Below are 15,118 nucleotides of genomic sequence, written 5' to 3'. Positions count from 1 at the left end.
TTTCGTTATGCCCTGGATGTTGTCGCGCAGGACTTTGCGATGACGTTTCGCGCCACCTTTTCCCAAGCCTTTGCCTCCTTTTCCTCTACCGGTCATCTTGGAATATCTTCGAAGAAGCTTGCGAGAGACGTGGATTCAGAACGGTGTTCGAAAGGGAACTGCGAAAATTACGAAATTCGGCGTCGTTTTATAACGTTCCCGAGCTACGCCCATTTCTGGTCCCGCTCGACCAATAGACACGCGCAGAGAGCGACTTTGTAGCGGTGAACGTTATATAAGGTTCGCCGCGAGCCTGTCGGCCGTTATTTCCAGTCAACGTGTTCGTAACGTCCGTCTGCTGCGTGTTCGTTCGTCGATCGATTTTAATCTTTCGCTTATTTTTTCGAAATGGCAAGAACAAAACAGACCGCTCGTAAATCTACGGGAGGAAAAGCCCCCAGAAAACAGCTCGCCACTAAGGCCGCGAGAAAAAGCGCACCGGCGACCGGCGGCGTCAAGAAACCCCATCGTTACAGGCCCGGAACCGTCGCTCTCCGAGAGATCCGTCGTTATCAGAAGAGCACCGAACTTTTGATCCGCAAACTGCCCTTCCAACGTCTCGTCAGGGAGATCGCCCAGGACTTCAAGACCGACTTGCGTTTCCAGAGTTCCGCCGTGATGGCTCTCCAGGAAGCTAGCGAAGCTTACCTCGTCGGTCTCTTCGAAGATACCAACTTGTGCGCCATCCACGCCAAACGCGTCACCATCATGCCCAAAGACATCCAGCTGGCGAGACGCATTCGCGGAGAAAGAGCTTAAAAAAAAAAAATCGACCGACCATCAATCACACCGTCATCTCTCAACTGTCAGTTCTCTTTTCGAAAGAGACAAAAAAATCGGTTCTTTTCAGAACCTCAATATTTTTCCTAACGAATAAAAAATTAAGCAACTTTTTCGAGAATCGAATCGTTCGAAAACTTAAATAAAAGATAAAAAATTTAAATTAAGGCATGCAAATTCATTCATTCATTCATTCAAATCAATCGTATCGATCAATCAATCATTTATTTCATTCATTCATTATTCGAATATGGGTTGAGCGAAAATTTTAATTCGTTTGAAAAAAATTTGTGGCCCTGAAAAGGGCCATTTATGCGTGCCCCTTCGTCGATATGTACGATCGGAGCACCGCCGGGAAACAACAACAACGACGTCGTCGTCATCATCTTCTTCGAACGCTCACTTTTTTCTTTTCGGAGAAGCGGCTTTCTTCGCTTTGGCGGAGACGGCCTTGGTGGACTTGGGTTTCGGAGCTTTCGGTTTCTTCGTGGGTCCGGCCTTGTTAGATCTTTTCGCTTTCGAAGGAGATTTCGCCTTCGACGCCGCTCTGGCGGCAGCGGCGGCGGCGGCCTTCTTCTCTGCGGCGGAGGCGCTGGCAGCGGCGGCGGCGGCCTTCTTCGCTTTGGCCACGGAAGCGGTCTTCTTTTCGGCGGCGGCCTTTTTCGCTTTCGGCGCGGTCTTCTTCGAAACCTTAGAAGCCGCCTTCTCGCCGGCGGCGGCGGCGGCTCCGGCGGAAGCGCGTTTTCCCGCGCCAATCGCGGCTTTCTTCGTCCTGCCGGCGCCGGATTTCCTCTTCCTTTCGGCGGCGGAGGCGGCGGCTTTGGCACCGCCGGCGGTCGTGGAGGCCAACTTGAAAGAACCGGAAGCACCTTTGCCTTTCGTCTGGACGAGGGAACCGGAAGCGACGGCGCCTTTCAGGTATTTCTTGATGAACGGAGCAACTTTTTCGGCGTCGACCTTGTAGTTGGCGGCGACGAATTTTTTGATGGCCTGGAGGGACGATCCGCCGCGTTCTTTCAAACCTTTGATGGCGTTGGTCACCATCTCCGAAGTCGGCGGATGGGAAGGTTTGCTCCTGGGATTCTTCGCTTTCTTTTCCTTCTTGGCGTGAGGCGTTCCGGCGGAGGAGGCGGCGGCCGAAGCTGTCACCGCGGCGGAAGCTGTTTGATTTTCTACGTCTGCCATTTTACCGAACAACTGATTGTTTTTGTTATTAAAAAAAGTCGATGGTTATCGGTCGCACGATCGAATTTGAATAGTGGCGAAAACGACGTCTAAGTGTCCCCGACGTAAACCAAGCGGACTGTAAACTAAACGCGCGACTTTGACGGAATTCGCTCGAAATCGGCGGCCTCGCGCTCGACTTTCGGGTGATGACATCGTTCTCTTTTCGCCGTCACCACCGCCTCCTTGTCGTTAGACGGACGAAACACGGCCTCAGACCTTCCTCGACGTTTATTCGAGTATTTTTCGACGAAGCGGGAATCGGCGAATCGGCAGGGCGTCCGTCCGGACGCTCGCTCGAAGAAGACCTTGTCAAAAGTCGAACAACGTACCGAAGGTGGACGTCGACGCTCCGACGTCCGTCGTCGCCGCCACCGTGACGACGCTTCGACGAGGTGAGCCTCCGTCCATGCTTTCCGGTTTTTTACACCCTCGGGGACGATCGGAAGACGTTTTCTCGTCAAAAAACGCCTCCGAAAGAGGCAAGGTACGGTCAAAATCGTCACCGCTTCGAAGCGACTCTTCCGATTTCGACGATCTCCTGGGGCACGGGGGGCTCCTTCGACGTAGATCGTCGAACGAAAACGACGGAACGGACTTTCGGCCGTCCTCCGGTGGCGGTCTCGTCTCGGTACGAGGATGGGAACATTAAAAATTTCCATGTCGAAGGCGCGACGAGATGATTCGGTCTCGTCGTTTCCTCGTACCTCGAAACGACGAGGAAATTCGGATTTTTTTTATTTTTTTCCGTACGAGATCGATCGACGATCGAAATTGCACGTCTGACGAAAATTTCCTTGCGGATTTTTCCAAAAGTTTCTTCGTTTCGAGTGTCGTTTTCGAGCCGGGACCGAGCGCGGAAACCCGCAGCACCGCACCGACGGCGAACGAAAATTCTTTCTTCGATTCACGTACGATACGTTTTCTGTCTTTCCTGTGGCCGCTTTTCATAGTTTTATTTTCTTTTTTTTTTCCTTCTTCTTTCGAAGATCTGAAAGACTACATTCTATGGAGTTTATTTAATCTATTATTGTTTACAGACGAACGAACTTCGAACTATTTTAACATCTTTCAACTATTATTTTTTAATTCAATTCACTTACACTATTATATTATCAAGACAAGTGTTTTTCAAAGCATTCGAACCATCGAGATACGGCGAATTTATGACGGCGGTTGTTTGTAAAATATTGCAAATGCTGCTTTTTGGGTTATATTTATATATATGTTGTCCGGGACTTGTTTTTTACGTATATTTACGATTACATTCACACACAGGTGGCCAGGTGGCGGTAGTAGGGTAATTAATCCGGCGGACGAAGATGGTTTATGGTTTGTTTTTACCTACGTCCGCCGTGATTGTGCCTTATGTGCCTGGTTCGTCTCTTTGTCGGTCTTGTCGTCCTTTCCCTATCCTGTCGGTGGCATTCGTCTGTTAGTTGTACGTGCGTGATGTGCTTGTTTGTTTGTTTTGTATTTTGTGTTGCAGACCGCTGCGCTGTGCTGCGCTCCTCGATCTTCGATGTTCGTTCGTCGGATCTTGGCACTTTTGCTTCGACGTTTCGACTTCTCGGATCCATTTCTACTCATTTTTTACCCTTATCATCAGGCAACGGCCATACCACGTTGATAGCACCGGTTCTCGTCCGATCACCGAAGTTAAGCAACGTCGGGCGCGGTCAGTACTTGGATGGGTGACCGCTTGGGAACACCGCGTGCCGTTGTCTTCTTCTTTTTGTTAAACTTTAGTTTTTAGTAAAAAAAAACGATGTGTTTATTATAAGTGTGTCATAAGTTAAGCTAGTTTTTAATTTAGAATTTAAGTTAGTCGCTAAGATTTTCCACTCGCGTCCTTCGACTCGAAATTTTCAAACATTCCGCTCCCGCCAGATTTTTTGTTTTTGTTTTGCCCTATCGCGAACACCCCCCTTATTCTTTTTTTTTTTTTTTTTTTTTTTTTTAAGTCCAAAAAAAAATTTACAAGTCCAGATCAGATCGAGGTGTCGCGGAACGACACTCTACTACGTTTAAAATAAATGTATTTATGTCTGTGACGATAAAATAAAATTAAAGCACGACGAGAACTTATAAACGAACGCCGTACATGGACAACGAGATCAGAATCATTCAGGAAGACTCGAAAAGAAACGAATCGACGCTTGATCTTTTAATTTGAAATTTATTCACGCTCGATCGTGAAAATGCAAAAAAACAGCCGTTTTGTTAGGAACATGCGTTATTTATTGTACGCGAGTTCCTCGAACAGACGGCCAGTATAGATTTGCATCAGTTTCGTAATTCTGGTATTAAAATAATAATAAAAAACGCGACCGTTTTCTTCTCGATCTTATGATTTCCTGATAAAATCGATCGTAGAGAGCACAGCGCTTCGTTATGAAGAAATAAATAATATAAATTCCTTCTTGCGGCGGGGGAAAAAAAAAGAAAGAAAAAAAAAAAACAAGTACGTTCCCGTGACCTGACTTATTTACATATCGTATAAAAATCGATCGATAAAAATATATCGCTGTTTTTTAACATAGTTTCATTTCGAAAACCTCTAACCGAAATCGATCGTACGTACGTACGACGCGGACGGAATTTAAACATCGCACACCCCGAAACGAAAAGTATCATTTTATTCGTTCATTTAATAATCGAATAATAATAAAGGGGAAAGAAACATTCTCGAGGTTCGTTAATCTCTTATTTGTAAGGAATGCGATTTGTGGTTCTGAAAAGAACCGATTTGTTTGTTGTTGTTGTTTTTTTTTTTTTTTTTCCGGAAAGATGGACGACGGACGACGACAGAAATGATAACAAAATCATTCTACTTGGAGCTGGTGTACTTGGTGACGGCTTTGGTACCTTCGGAGACGGCGTGCTTGGCCAATTCACCGGGCAAGAGGAGACGTACGGCGGTCTGAATCTCCCTGCTGGTGATGGTCGAACGTTTGTTGTAGTGGGCGAGGCGGGAAGCTTCGGCGGCGATACGTTCGAAGATGTCGTTCACGAAACTGTTCATGATGGACATCGCCTTGCTCGAGATACCGGTGTCGGGATGTACTTGTTTCAACACCTTGTAGATGTAGATAGCGTAGCTCTCCTTCCTCCTGCGCTTCTTCTTCTTGTCGCTCTTCGAAATGTTCTTTTGGGCCTTTCCGGCCTTCTTGGCGGCTTTACCGCTAGTCTTGGGTGGCATCTTCGAATATTCGATAAGAGTTTAACAGAACAGAACGCAACGCTACGCTCGGTTCTCGACGAACGAATAAAAATATCACCCCGCGTGCGACTACTTTTATAACGGACCGTCTACCGACTCAGGCCACGCCCATTCGTCCTAGCCTTCCTATGCGCCGAACTGAACCGACCGCACGGAGGGTATAAAGCCTAAGCCGCGACCGCCGGTCCGATACATAACCGAATAACGCAGCAGTCGATTACGTGTCTCGTCGTCGCCGCTCGTCGCTCGCTCTTCTTGTTTATATTTCGTTTTTCGCAAGAAAATTAAAGAAAATGTCAGGACGTGGAAAGGGAGGAAAAGTCAAGGGAAAGGCGAAGTCCCGTTCGAGCCGTGCCGGTCTTCAGTTCCCCGTCGGCAGGATCCATCGTCTCCTCCGTAAAGGAAACTACGCCGAACGCGTCGGTGCCGGAGCTCCCGTCTACCTCGCCGCCGTCATGGAATATCTGGCCGCCGAAGTTCTCGAGTTGGCAGGAAACGCCGCCAGAGACAACAAGAAGACCAGGATCATTCCCAGACATTTGCAGTTGGCGATCAGGAACGACGAAGAGTTGAACAAGCTCCTTTCCGGAGTGACGATCGCCCAAGGCGGCGTTCTGCCCAACATCCAGGCGGTTCTCTTGCCCAAGAAGACCGAAAAGAAGCCTTAAACTCTTTTCATTTTTTTTAAAGAAACGGACCGGACGGACGACCGCTTTACCGAGAAAAAAAAAGAAAAACAACAACCCACATCATCGGCCCTTCTCAGGGCCACTAATTTTTTTCAAACGATTAAATGCTCGCAAACTTATCTTAATGGAAAACAAACAAAAAAAAATAATAGAAAGAAAGAAAAGTACTTTATATGACACGATATCGTTTTTCGATTCGAAAACGTTAATTTTTTTCTTATTGTTCGTTCATTTTTAAGCTTTCTCTCTGTCACTTCTCGTGAATTTTACTGCAAACGTTTAAAAATACGTGATTTTAATTTAATTTTTTTCGTTTTTCCATTTTATATCGTCATTATTATTTCTTTAAAAAAAACCAACACAACCAACCATTCATTCATTCATTCATTCATTCATTATTTATTCTCGACATATAGTAAGCGAAATTTTTTATTCGTTAGAAAAATTTTGTGGTTCTGAAAAGAACCGTTTTTTTTTTTTCTCCGATCTCGTTTGTTGTCGTGGCGTATATACGGAAAAGTCAAAGAATCAAAATCACCGACGATTAAATTTCTTGCTATTGCAAAAAATTAACCGCCGAAACCGTAGAGGGTGCGTCCTTGACGTTTCAAAGCGTAGACGACGTCCATGGCGGTGACGGTCTTACGTTTGGCGTGTTCGGTGTAGGTGACGGCGTCACGGATCACGTTCTCGAGGAACACCTTGAGGACGCCTCTGGTTTCTTCGTAGATCAACCCGGAGATACGTTTCACACCGCCGCGACGGGCCAATCTTCTGATGGCCGGTTTCGTTATGCCCTGGATGTTGTCGCGCAGGACTTTGCGATGACGTTTCGCGCCACCTTTTCCCAAGCCTTTGCCTCCTTTTCCTCTACCGGTCATCTTGGAATATCTTCGAAGAAGCTTGCGAGAGACGTGGATTCAGAACGGTGTTCGAAAGGGAACTGCGAAAATTACGAAATTCGGCGTCGTTTTATAACGTTCCCGAGCTACGCCCATTTCTGGTCCCGCTCGACCAATAGACACGCGCAGAGAGCGACTTTGTAGCGGTGAACGTTATATAAGGTTCGCCGCGAGCCTGTCGGCCGTTATTTCCAGTCAACGTGTTCGTAACGTCCGTCTGCTGCGTGTTCGTTCGTCGATCGATTTTAATCTTTCGCTTATTTTTTCGAAATGGCAAGAACAAAACAGACCGCTCGTAAATCTACGGGAGGAAAAGCCCCCAGAAAACAGCTCGCCACTAAGGCCGCGAGAAAAAGCGCACCGGCGACCGGCGGCGTCAAGAAACCCCATCGTTACAGGCCCGGAACCGTCGCTCTCCGAGAGATCCGTCGTTATCAGAAGAGCACCGAACTTTTGATCCGCAAACTGCCCTTCCAACGTCTCGTCAGGGAGATCGCCCAGGACTTCAAGACCGACTTGCGTTTCCAGAGTTCCGCCGTGATGGCTCTCCAGGAAGCTAGCGAAGCTTACCTCGTCGGTCTCTTCGAAGATACCAACTTGTGCGCCATCCACGCCAAACGCGTCACCATCATGCCCAAAGACATCCAGCTGGCGAGACGCATTCGCGGAGAAAGAGCTTAAAAAAAAAAAATCGACCGACCATCAATCACACCGTCATCTCTCAACTGTCAGTTCTCTTTTCGAAAGAGACAAAAAAATCGGTTCTTTTCAGAACCTCAATATTTTTCCTAACGAATAAAAAATTAAGCAACTTTTTCGAGAATCGAATCGTTCGAAAACTTAAATAAAAGATAAAAAATTTAAATTAAGGCATGCAAATTCATTCATTCATTCATTCAAATCAATCGTATCGATCAATCAATCATTTATTTCATTCATTCATTATTCGAATATGGGTTGAGCGAAAATTTTAATTCGTTTGAAAAAAATTTGTGGCCCTGAAAAGGGCCATTTATGCGTGCCCCTTCGTCGATATGTACGATCGGAGCACCGCCGGGAAACAACAACAACGACGTCGTCGTCATCATCTTCTTCGAACGCTCACTTTTTTCTTTTCGGAGAAGCGGCTTTCTTCGCTTTGGCGGAGACGGCCTTGGTGGACTTGGGTTTCGGAGCTTTCGGTTTCTTCGTGGGTCCGGCCTTGTTAGATCTTTTCGCTTTCGAAGGAGATTTCGCCTTCGACGCCGCTCTGGCGGCAGCGGCGGCGGCGGCCTTCTTCTCTGCGGCGGAGGCGCTGGCAGCGGCGGCGGCGGCCTTCTTCGCTTTGGCCACGGAAGCGGTCTTCTTTTCGGCGGCGGCCTTTTTCGCTTTCGGCGCGGTCTTCTTCGAAACCTTAGAAGCCGCCTTCTCGCCGGCGGCGGCGGCGGCTCCGGCGGAAGCGCGTTTTCCCGCGCCAATCGCGGCTTTCTTCGTCCTGCCGGCGCCGGATTTCCTCTTCCTTTCGGCGGCGGAGGCGGCGGCTTTGGCACCGCCGGCGGTCGTGGAGGCCAACTTGAAAGAACCGGAAGCACCTTTGCCTTTCGTCTGGACGAGGGAACCGGAAGCGACGGCGCCTTTCAGGTATTTCTTGATGAACGGAGCAACTTTTTCGGCGTCGACCTTGTAGTTGGCGGCGACGAATTTTTTGATGGCCTGGAGGGACGATCCGCCGCGTTCTTTCAAACCTTTGATGGCGTTGGTCACCATCTCCGAAGTCGGCGGATGGGAAGGTTTGCTCCTGGGATTCTTCGCTTTCTTTTCCTTCTTGGCGTGAGGCGTTCCGGCGGAGGAGGCGGCGGCCGAAGCTGTCACCGCGGCGGAAGCTGTTTGATTTTCTACGTCTGCCATTTTACCGAACAACTGATTGTTTTTGTTATTAAAAAAAGTCGATGGTTATCGGTCGCACGATCGAATTTGAATAGTGGCGAAAACGACGTCTAAGTGTCCCCGACGTAAACCAAGCGGACTGTAAACTAAACGCGCGACTTTGACGGAATTCGCTCGAAATCGGCGGCCTCGCGCTCGACTTTCGGGTGATGACATCGTTCTCTTTTCGCCGTCACCACCGCCTCCTTGTCGTTAGACGGACGAAACACGGCCTCAGACCTTCCTCGACGTTTATTCGAGTATTTTTCGACGAAGCGGGAATCGGCGAATCGGCAGGGCGTCCGTCCGGACGCTCGCTCGAAGAAGACCTTGTCAAAAGTCGAACAACGTACCGAAGGTGGACGTCGACGCTCCGACGTCCGTCGTCGCCGCCACCGTGACGACGCTTCGACGAGGTGAGCCTCCGTCCATGCTTTCCGGTTTTTTACACCCTCGGGGACGATCGGAAGACGTTTTCTCGTCAAAAAACGCCTCCGAAAGAGGCAAGGTACGGTCAAAATCGTCACCGCTTCGAAGCGACTCTTCCGATTTCGACGATCTCCTGGGGCACGGGGGGCTCCTTCGACGTAGATCGTCGAACGAAAACGACGGAACGGACTTTCGGCCGTCCTCCGGTGGCGGTCTCGTCTCGGTACGAGGATGGGAACATTAAAAATTTCCATGTCGAAGGCGCGACGAGATGATTCGGTCTCGTCGTTTCCTCGTACCTCGAAACGACGAGGAAATTCGGATTTTTTTTATTTTTTTCCGTACGAGATCGATCGACGATCGAAATTGCACGTCTGACGAAAATTTCCTTGCGGATTTTTCCAAAAGTTTCTTCGTTTCGAGTGTCGTTTTCGAGCCGGGACCGAGCGCGGAAACCCGCAGCACCGCACCGACGGCGAACGAAAATTCTTTCTTCGATTCACGTACGATACGTTTTCTGTCTTTCCTGTGGCCGCTTTTCATAGTTTTATTTTCTTTTTTTTTTCCTTCTTCTTTCGAAGATCTGAAAGACTACATTCTATGGAGTTTATTTAATCTATTATTGTTTACAGACGAACGAACTTCGAACTATTTTAACATCTTTCAACTATTATTTTTTAATTCAATTCACTTACACTATTATATTATCAAGACAAGTGTTTTTCAAAGCATTCGAACCATCGAGATACGGCGAATTTATGACGGCGGTTGTTTGTAAAATATTGCAAATGCTGCTTTTTGGGTTATATTTATATATATGTTGTCCGGGACTTGTTTTTTACGTATATTTACGATTACATTCACACACAGGTGGCCAGGTGGCGGTAGTAGGGTAATTAATCCGGCGGACGAAGATGGTTTATGGTTTGTTTTTACCTACGTCCGCCGTGATTGTGCCTTATGTGCCTGGTTCGTCTCTTTGTCGGTCTTGTCGTCCTTTCCCTATCCTGTCGGTGGCATTCGTCTGTTAGTTGTACGTGCGTGATGTGCTTGTTTGTTTGTTTTGTATTTTGTGTTGCAGACCGCTGCGCTGTGCTGCGCTCCTCGATCTTCGATGTTCGTTCGTCGGATCTTGGCACTTTTGCTTCGACGTTTCGACTTCTCGGATCCATTTCTACTCATTTTTTACCCTTATCATCAGGCAACGGCCATACCACGTTGATAGCACCGGTTCTCGTCCGATCACCGAAGTTAAGCAACGTCGGGCGCGGTCAGTACTTGGATGGGTGACCGCTTGGGAACACCGCGTGCCGTTGTCTTCTTCTTTTTGTTAAACTTTAGTTTTTAGTAAAAAAAAACGATGTGTTTATTATAAGTGTGTCATAAGTTAAGCTAGTTTTTAATTTAGAATTTAAGTTAGTCGCTAAGATTTTCCACTCGCGTCCTTCGACTCGAAATTTTCAAACATTCCGCTCCCGCCAGATTTTTTGTTTTTGTTTTGCCCTATCGCGAACACCCCCCTTATTCTTTTTTTTTTTTTTTTTTTTTTTTTTAAGTCCAAAAAAAAATTTACAAGTCCAGATCAGATCGAGGTGTCGCGGAACGACACTCTACTACGTTTAAAATAAATGTATTTATGTCTGTGACGATAAAATAAAATTAAAGCACGACGAGAACTTATAAACGAACGCCGTACATGGACAACGAGATCAGAATCATTCAGGAAGACTCGAAAAGAAACGAATCGACGCTTGATCTTTTAATTTGAAATTTATTCACGCTCGATCGTGAAAATGCAAAAAAACAGCCGTTTTGTTAGGAACATGCGTTATTTATTGTACGCGAGTTCCTCGAACAGACGGCCAGTATAGATTTGCATCAGTTTCGTAATTCTGGTATTAAAATAATAATAAAAAACGCGACCGTTTTCTTCTCGATCTTATGATTTCCTGATAAAATCGATCGTAGAGAGCACAGCGCTTCGTTATGAAGAAATAAATAATATAAATTCCTTCTTGCGGCGGGGGAAAAAAAAAGAAAGAAAAAAAAAAAACAAGTACGTTCCCGTGACCTGACTTATTTACATATCGTATAAAAATCGATCGATAAAAATATATCGCTGTTTTTTAACATAGTTTCATTTCGAAAACCTCTAACCGAAATCGATCGTACGTACGTACGACGCGGACGGAATTTAAACATCGCACACCCCGAAACGAAAAGTATCATTTTATTCGTTCATTTAATAATCGAATAATAATAAAGGGGAAAGAAACATTCTCGAGGTTCGTTAATCTCTTATTTGTAAGGAATGCGATTTGTGGTTCTGAAAAGAACCGATTTGTTTGTTGTTGTTGTTTTTTTTTTTTTTTTTCCGGAAAGATGGACGACGGACGACGACAGAAATGATAACAAAATCATTCTACTTGGAGCTGGTGTACTTGGTGACGGCTTTGGTACCTTCGGAGACGGCGTGCTTGGCCAATTCACCGGGCAAGAGGAGACGTACGGCGGTCTGAATCTCCCTGCTGGTGATGGTCGAACGTTTGTTGTAGTGGGCGAGGCGGGAAGCTTCGGCGGCGATACGTTCGAAGATGTCGTTCACGAAACTGTTCATGATGGACATCGCCTTGCTCGAGATACCGGTGTCGGGATGTACTTGTTTCAACACCTTGTAGATGTAGATAGCGTAGCTCTCCTTCCTCCTGCGCTTCTTCTTCTTGTCGCTCTTCGAAATGTTCTTTTGGGCCTTTCCGGCCTTCTTGGCGGCTTTACCGCTAGTCTTGGGTGGCATCTTCGAATATTCGATAAGAGTTTAACAGAACAGAACGCAACGCTACGCTCGGTTCTCGACGAACGAATAAAAATATCACCCCGCGTGCGACTACTTTTATAACGGACCGTCTACCGACTCAGGCCACGCCCATTCGTCCTAGCCTTCCTATGCGCCGAACTGAACCGACCGCACGGAGGGTATAAAGCCTAAGCCGCGACCGCCGGTCCGATACATAACCGAATAACGCAGCAGTCGATTACGTGTCTCGTCGTCGCCGCTCGTCGCTCGCTCTTCTTGTTTATATTTCGTTTTTCGCAAGAAAATTAAAGAAAATGTCAGGACGTGGAAAGGGAGGAAAAGTCAAGGGAAAGGCGAAGTCCCGTTCGAGCCGTGCCGGTCTTCAGTTCCCCGTCGGCAGGATCCATCGTCTCCTCCGTAAAGGAAACTACGCCGAACGCGTCGGTGCCGGAGCTCCCGTCTACCTCGCCGCCGTCATGGAATATCTGGCCGCCGAAGTTCTCGAGTTGGCAGGAAACGCCGCCAGAGACAACAAGAAGACCAGGATCATTCCCAGACATTTGCAGTTGGCGATCAGGAACGACGAAGAGTTGAACAAGCTCCTTTCCGGAGTGACGATCGCCCAAGGCGGCGTTCTGCCCAACATCCAGGCGGTTCTCTTGCCCAAGAAGACCGAAAAGAAGCCTTAAACTCTTTTCATTTTTTTTAAAGAAACGGACCGGACGGACGACCGCTTTACCGAGAAAAAAAAAGAAAAACAACAACCCACATCATCGGCCCTTCTCAGGGCCACTAATTTTTTTCAAACGATTAAATGCTCGCAAACTTATCTTAATGGAAAACAAACAAAAAAAAATAATAGAAAGAAAGAAAAGTACTTTATATGACACGATATCGTTTTTCGATTCGAAAACGTTAATTTTTTTCTTATTGTTCGTTCATTTTTAAGCTTTCTCTCTGTCACTTCTCGTGAATTTTACTGCAAACGTTTAAAAATACGTGATTTTAATTTAATTTTTTTCGTTTTTCCATTTTATATCGTCATTATTATTTCTTTAAAAAAAACCAACACAACCAACCATTCATTCATTCATTCATTCATTCATTATTTATTCTCGACATATAGTAAGCGAAATTTTTTATTCGTTAGAAAAATTTTGTGGTTCTGAAAAGAACCGTTTTTTTTTTTTCTCCGATCTCGTTTGTTGTCGTGGCGTATATACGGAAAAGTCAAAGAATCAAAATCACCGACGATTAAATTTCTTGCTATTGCAAAAAATTAACCGCCGAAACCGTAGAGGGTGCGTCCTTGACGTTTCAAAGCGTAGACGACGTCCATGGCGGTGACGGTCTTACGTTTGGCGTGTTCGGTGTAGGTGACGGCGTCACGGATCACGTTCTCGAGGAACACCTTGAGGACGCCTCTGGTTTCTTCGTAGATCAACCCGGAGATACGTTTCACACCGCCGCGACGGGCCAATCTTCTGATGGCCGGTTTCGTTATGCCCTGGATGTTGTCGCGCAGGACTTTGCGATGACGTTTCGCGCCACCTTTTCCCAAGCCTTTGCCTCCTTTTCCTCTACCGGTCATCTTGGAATATCTTCGAAGAAGCTTGCGAGAGACGTGGATTCAGAACGGTGTTCGAAAGGGAACTGCGAAAATTACGAAATTCGGCGTCGTTTTATAACGTTCCAGGTTCAGGTTCAGGTTCAATACATTTTATTAAATTATAGGGTTTTTTACAATTTGATACTTAAAACTAACAGAGGTTGTATGGGGTGCAGCTGAGGCTTAGGGCCTTTTCAGCACAAGGTTTACATAGATTTCTTAAGATATTACATGTCATTTTCTAGAACTAAGGATAATTACAAAAGTATAAAACGTATTTGACTTATTCTAGAGCTATATACAAATTTACAAAGTGGAGGTGTGGGGGAGGTTAAGGGTAAGGTGTGGGGTTTATCGAAGGGGAAGAGGGGTTTCTTCTACAATGGACTGGAGGGCTTCGGGTATGTTGGGGTAGAGGCTGGTTAATAGGGCTGTTGGGGGGTGTTTAAATTTGGTTTTGGGTTTTTTGGGGATGCGGTTCAGAAGGCGGTTGTCGACAGTTGGGTATTTGTGGGAGGTGTGAAGAGTTTGGATAGCTATTGGGTTAGTGGAGTTAAGTGTGCGGTTAATGTATTTTTGTTGGAGTTCGGTTAGTCTGGAAGTGATAGGGGGAGTTTTTGCCAGGGAGTGAACATGCATGGATGGGTAATTGGGGTCTAGTTTGAGGATTCTGCGGAGGATTTTGCGTTCGCATGCGGAGATTTTGTTGAGAGAGCGTTGTGACAGAGAAGCGTATAGAGGGGCTCGGTATTCTATGATAGGGCGGATGAAGGATTTGTAGGTAAACAGGAGGGTTTTTGGGTTGCAGCCGCGGATGCGTCCGCGGATAAGGGAGAGGAGATTGGCGCGGTTCCGGACTTTTTTGAGAGTTAGTTCTAGGTCTGCGAGGAGGGAGCATGTGCGGGAAAAGGTAATACCGAGATATTTGATAGATTTGGATTTGGGGATAGGTTGGTTATGGAGGGTTAGTTTGGTTAGAGAGAAGTCAAGTTGTTTGGTGTTTGCACGCGGGTAGGAGATTAGGATAGATTGGGATTTTTTGGGGTTGGGGGAAATTCTCCAGTTATTGGCCCATTTCTCGAAGCGGTGTAGGAGTCCTTGGATGGTGGCGCTGGCATGGATGGGGGAGCGGTGTGAGGTCCAGAAGGCGGTGTCGTCCGCGAACATCCTGCTCTTGGTCCTTGTGGTGTCTGAAAAGGGAAAATCGCTGCAGTAAATCAAGTACATGATGGGTGAGAGCACGGAGCCTTGGGGAACTCCGGCTTCTATGTTAACTTGCGTGGAAGTGGTGTTGAGGATTTTTACTTTGCAGGATCTGTTGGATAGGAATGAGTCGATTAGTTGGATGAAGGCGGGGTTTAGTTGGAGGGATATCAGCTTGTGGATTAAGCCGTCGTGCCAGACCTTGTCAAAGGCACGTTCAATGTCTAGGAAGACTGCGGCTGTGCACTCTTTGAGATTCGAGTGTCTGGTGGAGTCAGTGTGAAGTTCCATTAGGGGATTTATTGTGGAGCGTTGGGATCT

At 46.7% G+C, this 15,118-nt stretch overlaps 10 protein-coding genes and 2 non-coding genes across 12 annotated transcripts; 6 read left to right on the top strand and 6 right to left on the bottom strand.

Moving 5' to 3' along the window:
* The first annotated feature begins 387 nt into the window (after window positions 1-387).
* LOC135120209 (histone H3) lies at window positions 388-946 on the top strand. Its single transcript, XM_064044526.1, has one exon. It carries the CDS (start codon window positions 388-390, stop codon window positions 796-798), a length of 411 nt encoding a protein of 136 aa, XP_063900596.1. The 3' UTR covers window positions 799-946.
* Window positions 947-1,218: 272 nt separating this feature from the next.
* Window positions 1,219-2,004, bottom strand: LOC135120208 (late histone H1-like). The gene has a single exon (XM_064044525.1). It carries the CDS (start codon window positions 2,002-2,004, stop codon window positions 1,219-1,221), a length of 786 nt encoding a protein of 261 aa, XP_063900595.1.
* A 1,647-nt stretch (window positions 2,005-3,651) lies between these two features.
* Window positions 3,652-3,770, top strand: LOC135120250 (5S ribosomal RNA). The gene has a single exon (XR_010278545.1). It is a non-coding gene; the product is annotated as a 5S ribosomal RNA (ribosomal RNA).
* Window positions 3,771-4,768: 998 nt separating this feature from the next.
* LOC135120214 (histone H2B) lies at window positions 4,769-5,245 on the bottom strand. The gene has a single exon (XM_064044530.1). The coding sequence runs from the start codon at window positions 5,243-5,245 to the stop codon at window positions 4,874-4,876; it is 372 nt and encodes a 123-aa protein (XP_063900600.1). The 3' UTR covers window positions 4,769-4,873.
* Window positions 5,246-5,479: 234 nt separating this feature from the next.
* On the top strand, window positions 5,480-6,105 carry LOC135120211 (histone H2A). The gene has a single exon (XM_064044528.1). The coding sequence runs from the start codon at window positions 5,560-5,562 to the stop codon at window positions 5,932-5,934; it is 375 nt and encodes a 124-aa protein (XP_063900598.1). The 5' UTR covers window positions 5,480-5,559; the 3' UTR covers window positions 5,935-6,105.
* Window positions 6,106-6,290: 185 nt separating this feature from the next.
* LOC135120216 (histone H4) lies at window positions 6,291-6,896 on the bottom strand. Its single transcript, XM_064044532.1, has one exon. The coding sequence runs from the start codon at window positions 6,834-6,836 to the stop codon at window positions 6,525-6,527; it is 312 nt and encodes a 103-aa protein (XP_063900602.1). The 5' UTR covers window positions 6,837-6,896; the 3' UTR covers window positions 6,291-6,524.
* Window positions 6,897-7,127: 231 nt separating this feature from the next.
* LOC135120210 (histone H3) lies at window positions 7,128-7,686 on the top strand. Its single transcript, XM_064044527.1, has one exon. It carries the CDS (start codon window positions 7,128-7,130, stop codon window positions 7,536-7,538), a length of 411 nt encoding a protein of 136 aa, XP_063900597.1. The 3' UTR covers window positions 7,539-7,686.
* Window positions 7,687-7,958: 272 nt separating this feature from the next.
* Window positions 7,959-8,744, bottom strand: LOC135120243 (late histone H1-like). The gene has a single exon (XM_064044559.1). The coding sequence runs from the start codon at window positions 8,742-8,744 to the stop codon at window positions 7,959-7,961; it is 786 nt and encodes a 261-aa protein (XP_063900629.1).
* Window positions 8,745-10,391: 1,647 nt separating this feature from the next.
* LOC135120249 (5S ribosomal RNA) lies at window positions 10,392-10,510 on the top strand. Its single transcript, XR_010278544.1, has one exon. It is a non-coding gene; the product is annotated as a 5S ribosomal RNA (ribosomal RNA).
* Window positions 10,511-11,508: 998 nt separating this feature from the next.
* LOC135120237 (histone H2B) lies at window positions 11,509-11,985 on the bottom strand. Its single transcript, XM_064044553.1, has one exon. It carries the CDS (start codon window positions 11,983-11,985, stop codon window positions 11,614-11,616), a length of 372 nt encoding a protein of 123 aa, XP_063900623.1. The 3' UTR covers window positions 11,509-11,613.
* Window positions 11,986-12,219: 234 nt separating this feature from the next.
* LOC135120212 (histone H2A) lies at window positions 12,220-12,845 on the top strand. The gene has a single exon (XM_064044529.1). The coding sequence runs from the start codon at window positions 12,300-12,302 to the stop codon at window positions 12,672-12,674; it is 375 nt and encodes a 124-aa protein (XP_063900599.1). The 5' UTR covers window positions 12,220-12,299; the 3' UTR covers window positions 12,675-12,845.
* A 185-nt stretch (window positions 12,846-13,030) lies between these two features.
* Window positions 13,031-13,636, bottom strand: LOC135120215 (histone H4). The gene has a single exon (XM_064044531.1). The coding sequence runs from the start codon at window positions 13,574-13,576 to the stop codon at window positions 13,265-13,267; it is 312 nt and encodes a 103-aa protein (XP_063900601.1). The 5' UTR covers window positions 13,577-13,636; the 3' UTR covers window positions 13,031-13,264.
* Window positions 13,637-15,118: the final 1,482 nt, after the last annotated feature.

This window comes from Zophobas morio, unplaced genomic scaffold, assembly GCF_036711695.1.
Source record: "Zophobas morio isolate AGI-343-1 ecotype UQ-CSIRO unplaced genomic scaffold, CSIRO_AGI_Zmor_V1 ptg000358l, whole genome shotgun sequence".
NCBI classification, from domain to species: domain Eukaryota; kingdom Metazoa; phylum Arthropoda; class Insecta; order Coleoptera; family Tenebrionidae; genus Zophobas; species Zophobas morio.
The sequence above is the reverse complement of the archived record's forward strand: the minus strand, read 5'-3'. Positions and strand labels throughout refer to the sequence as shown.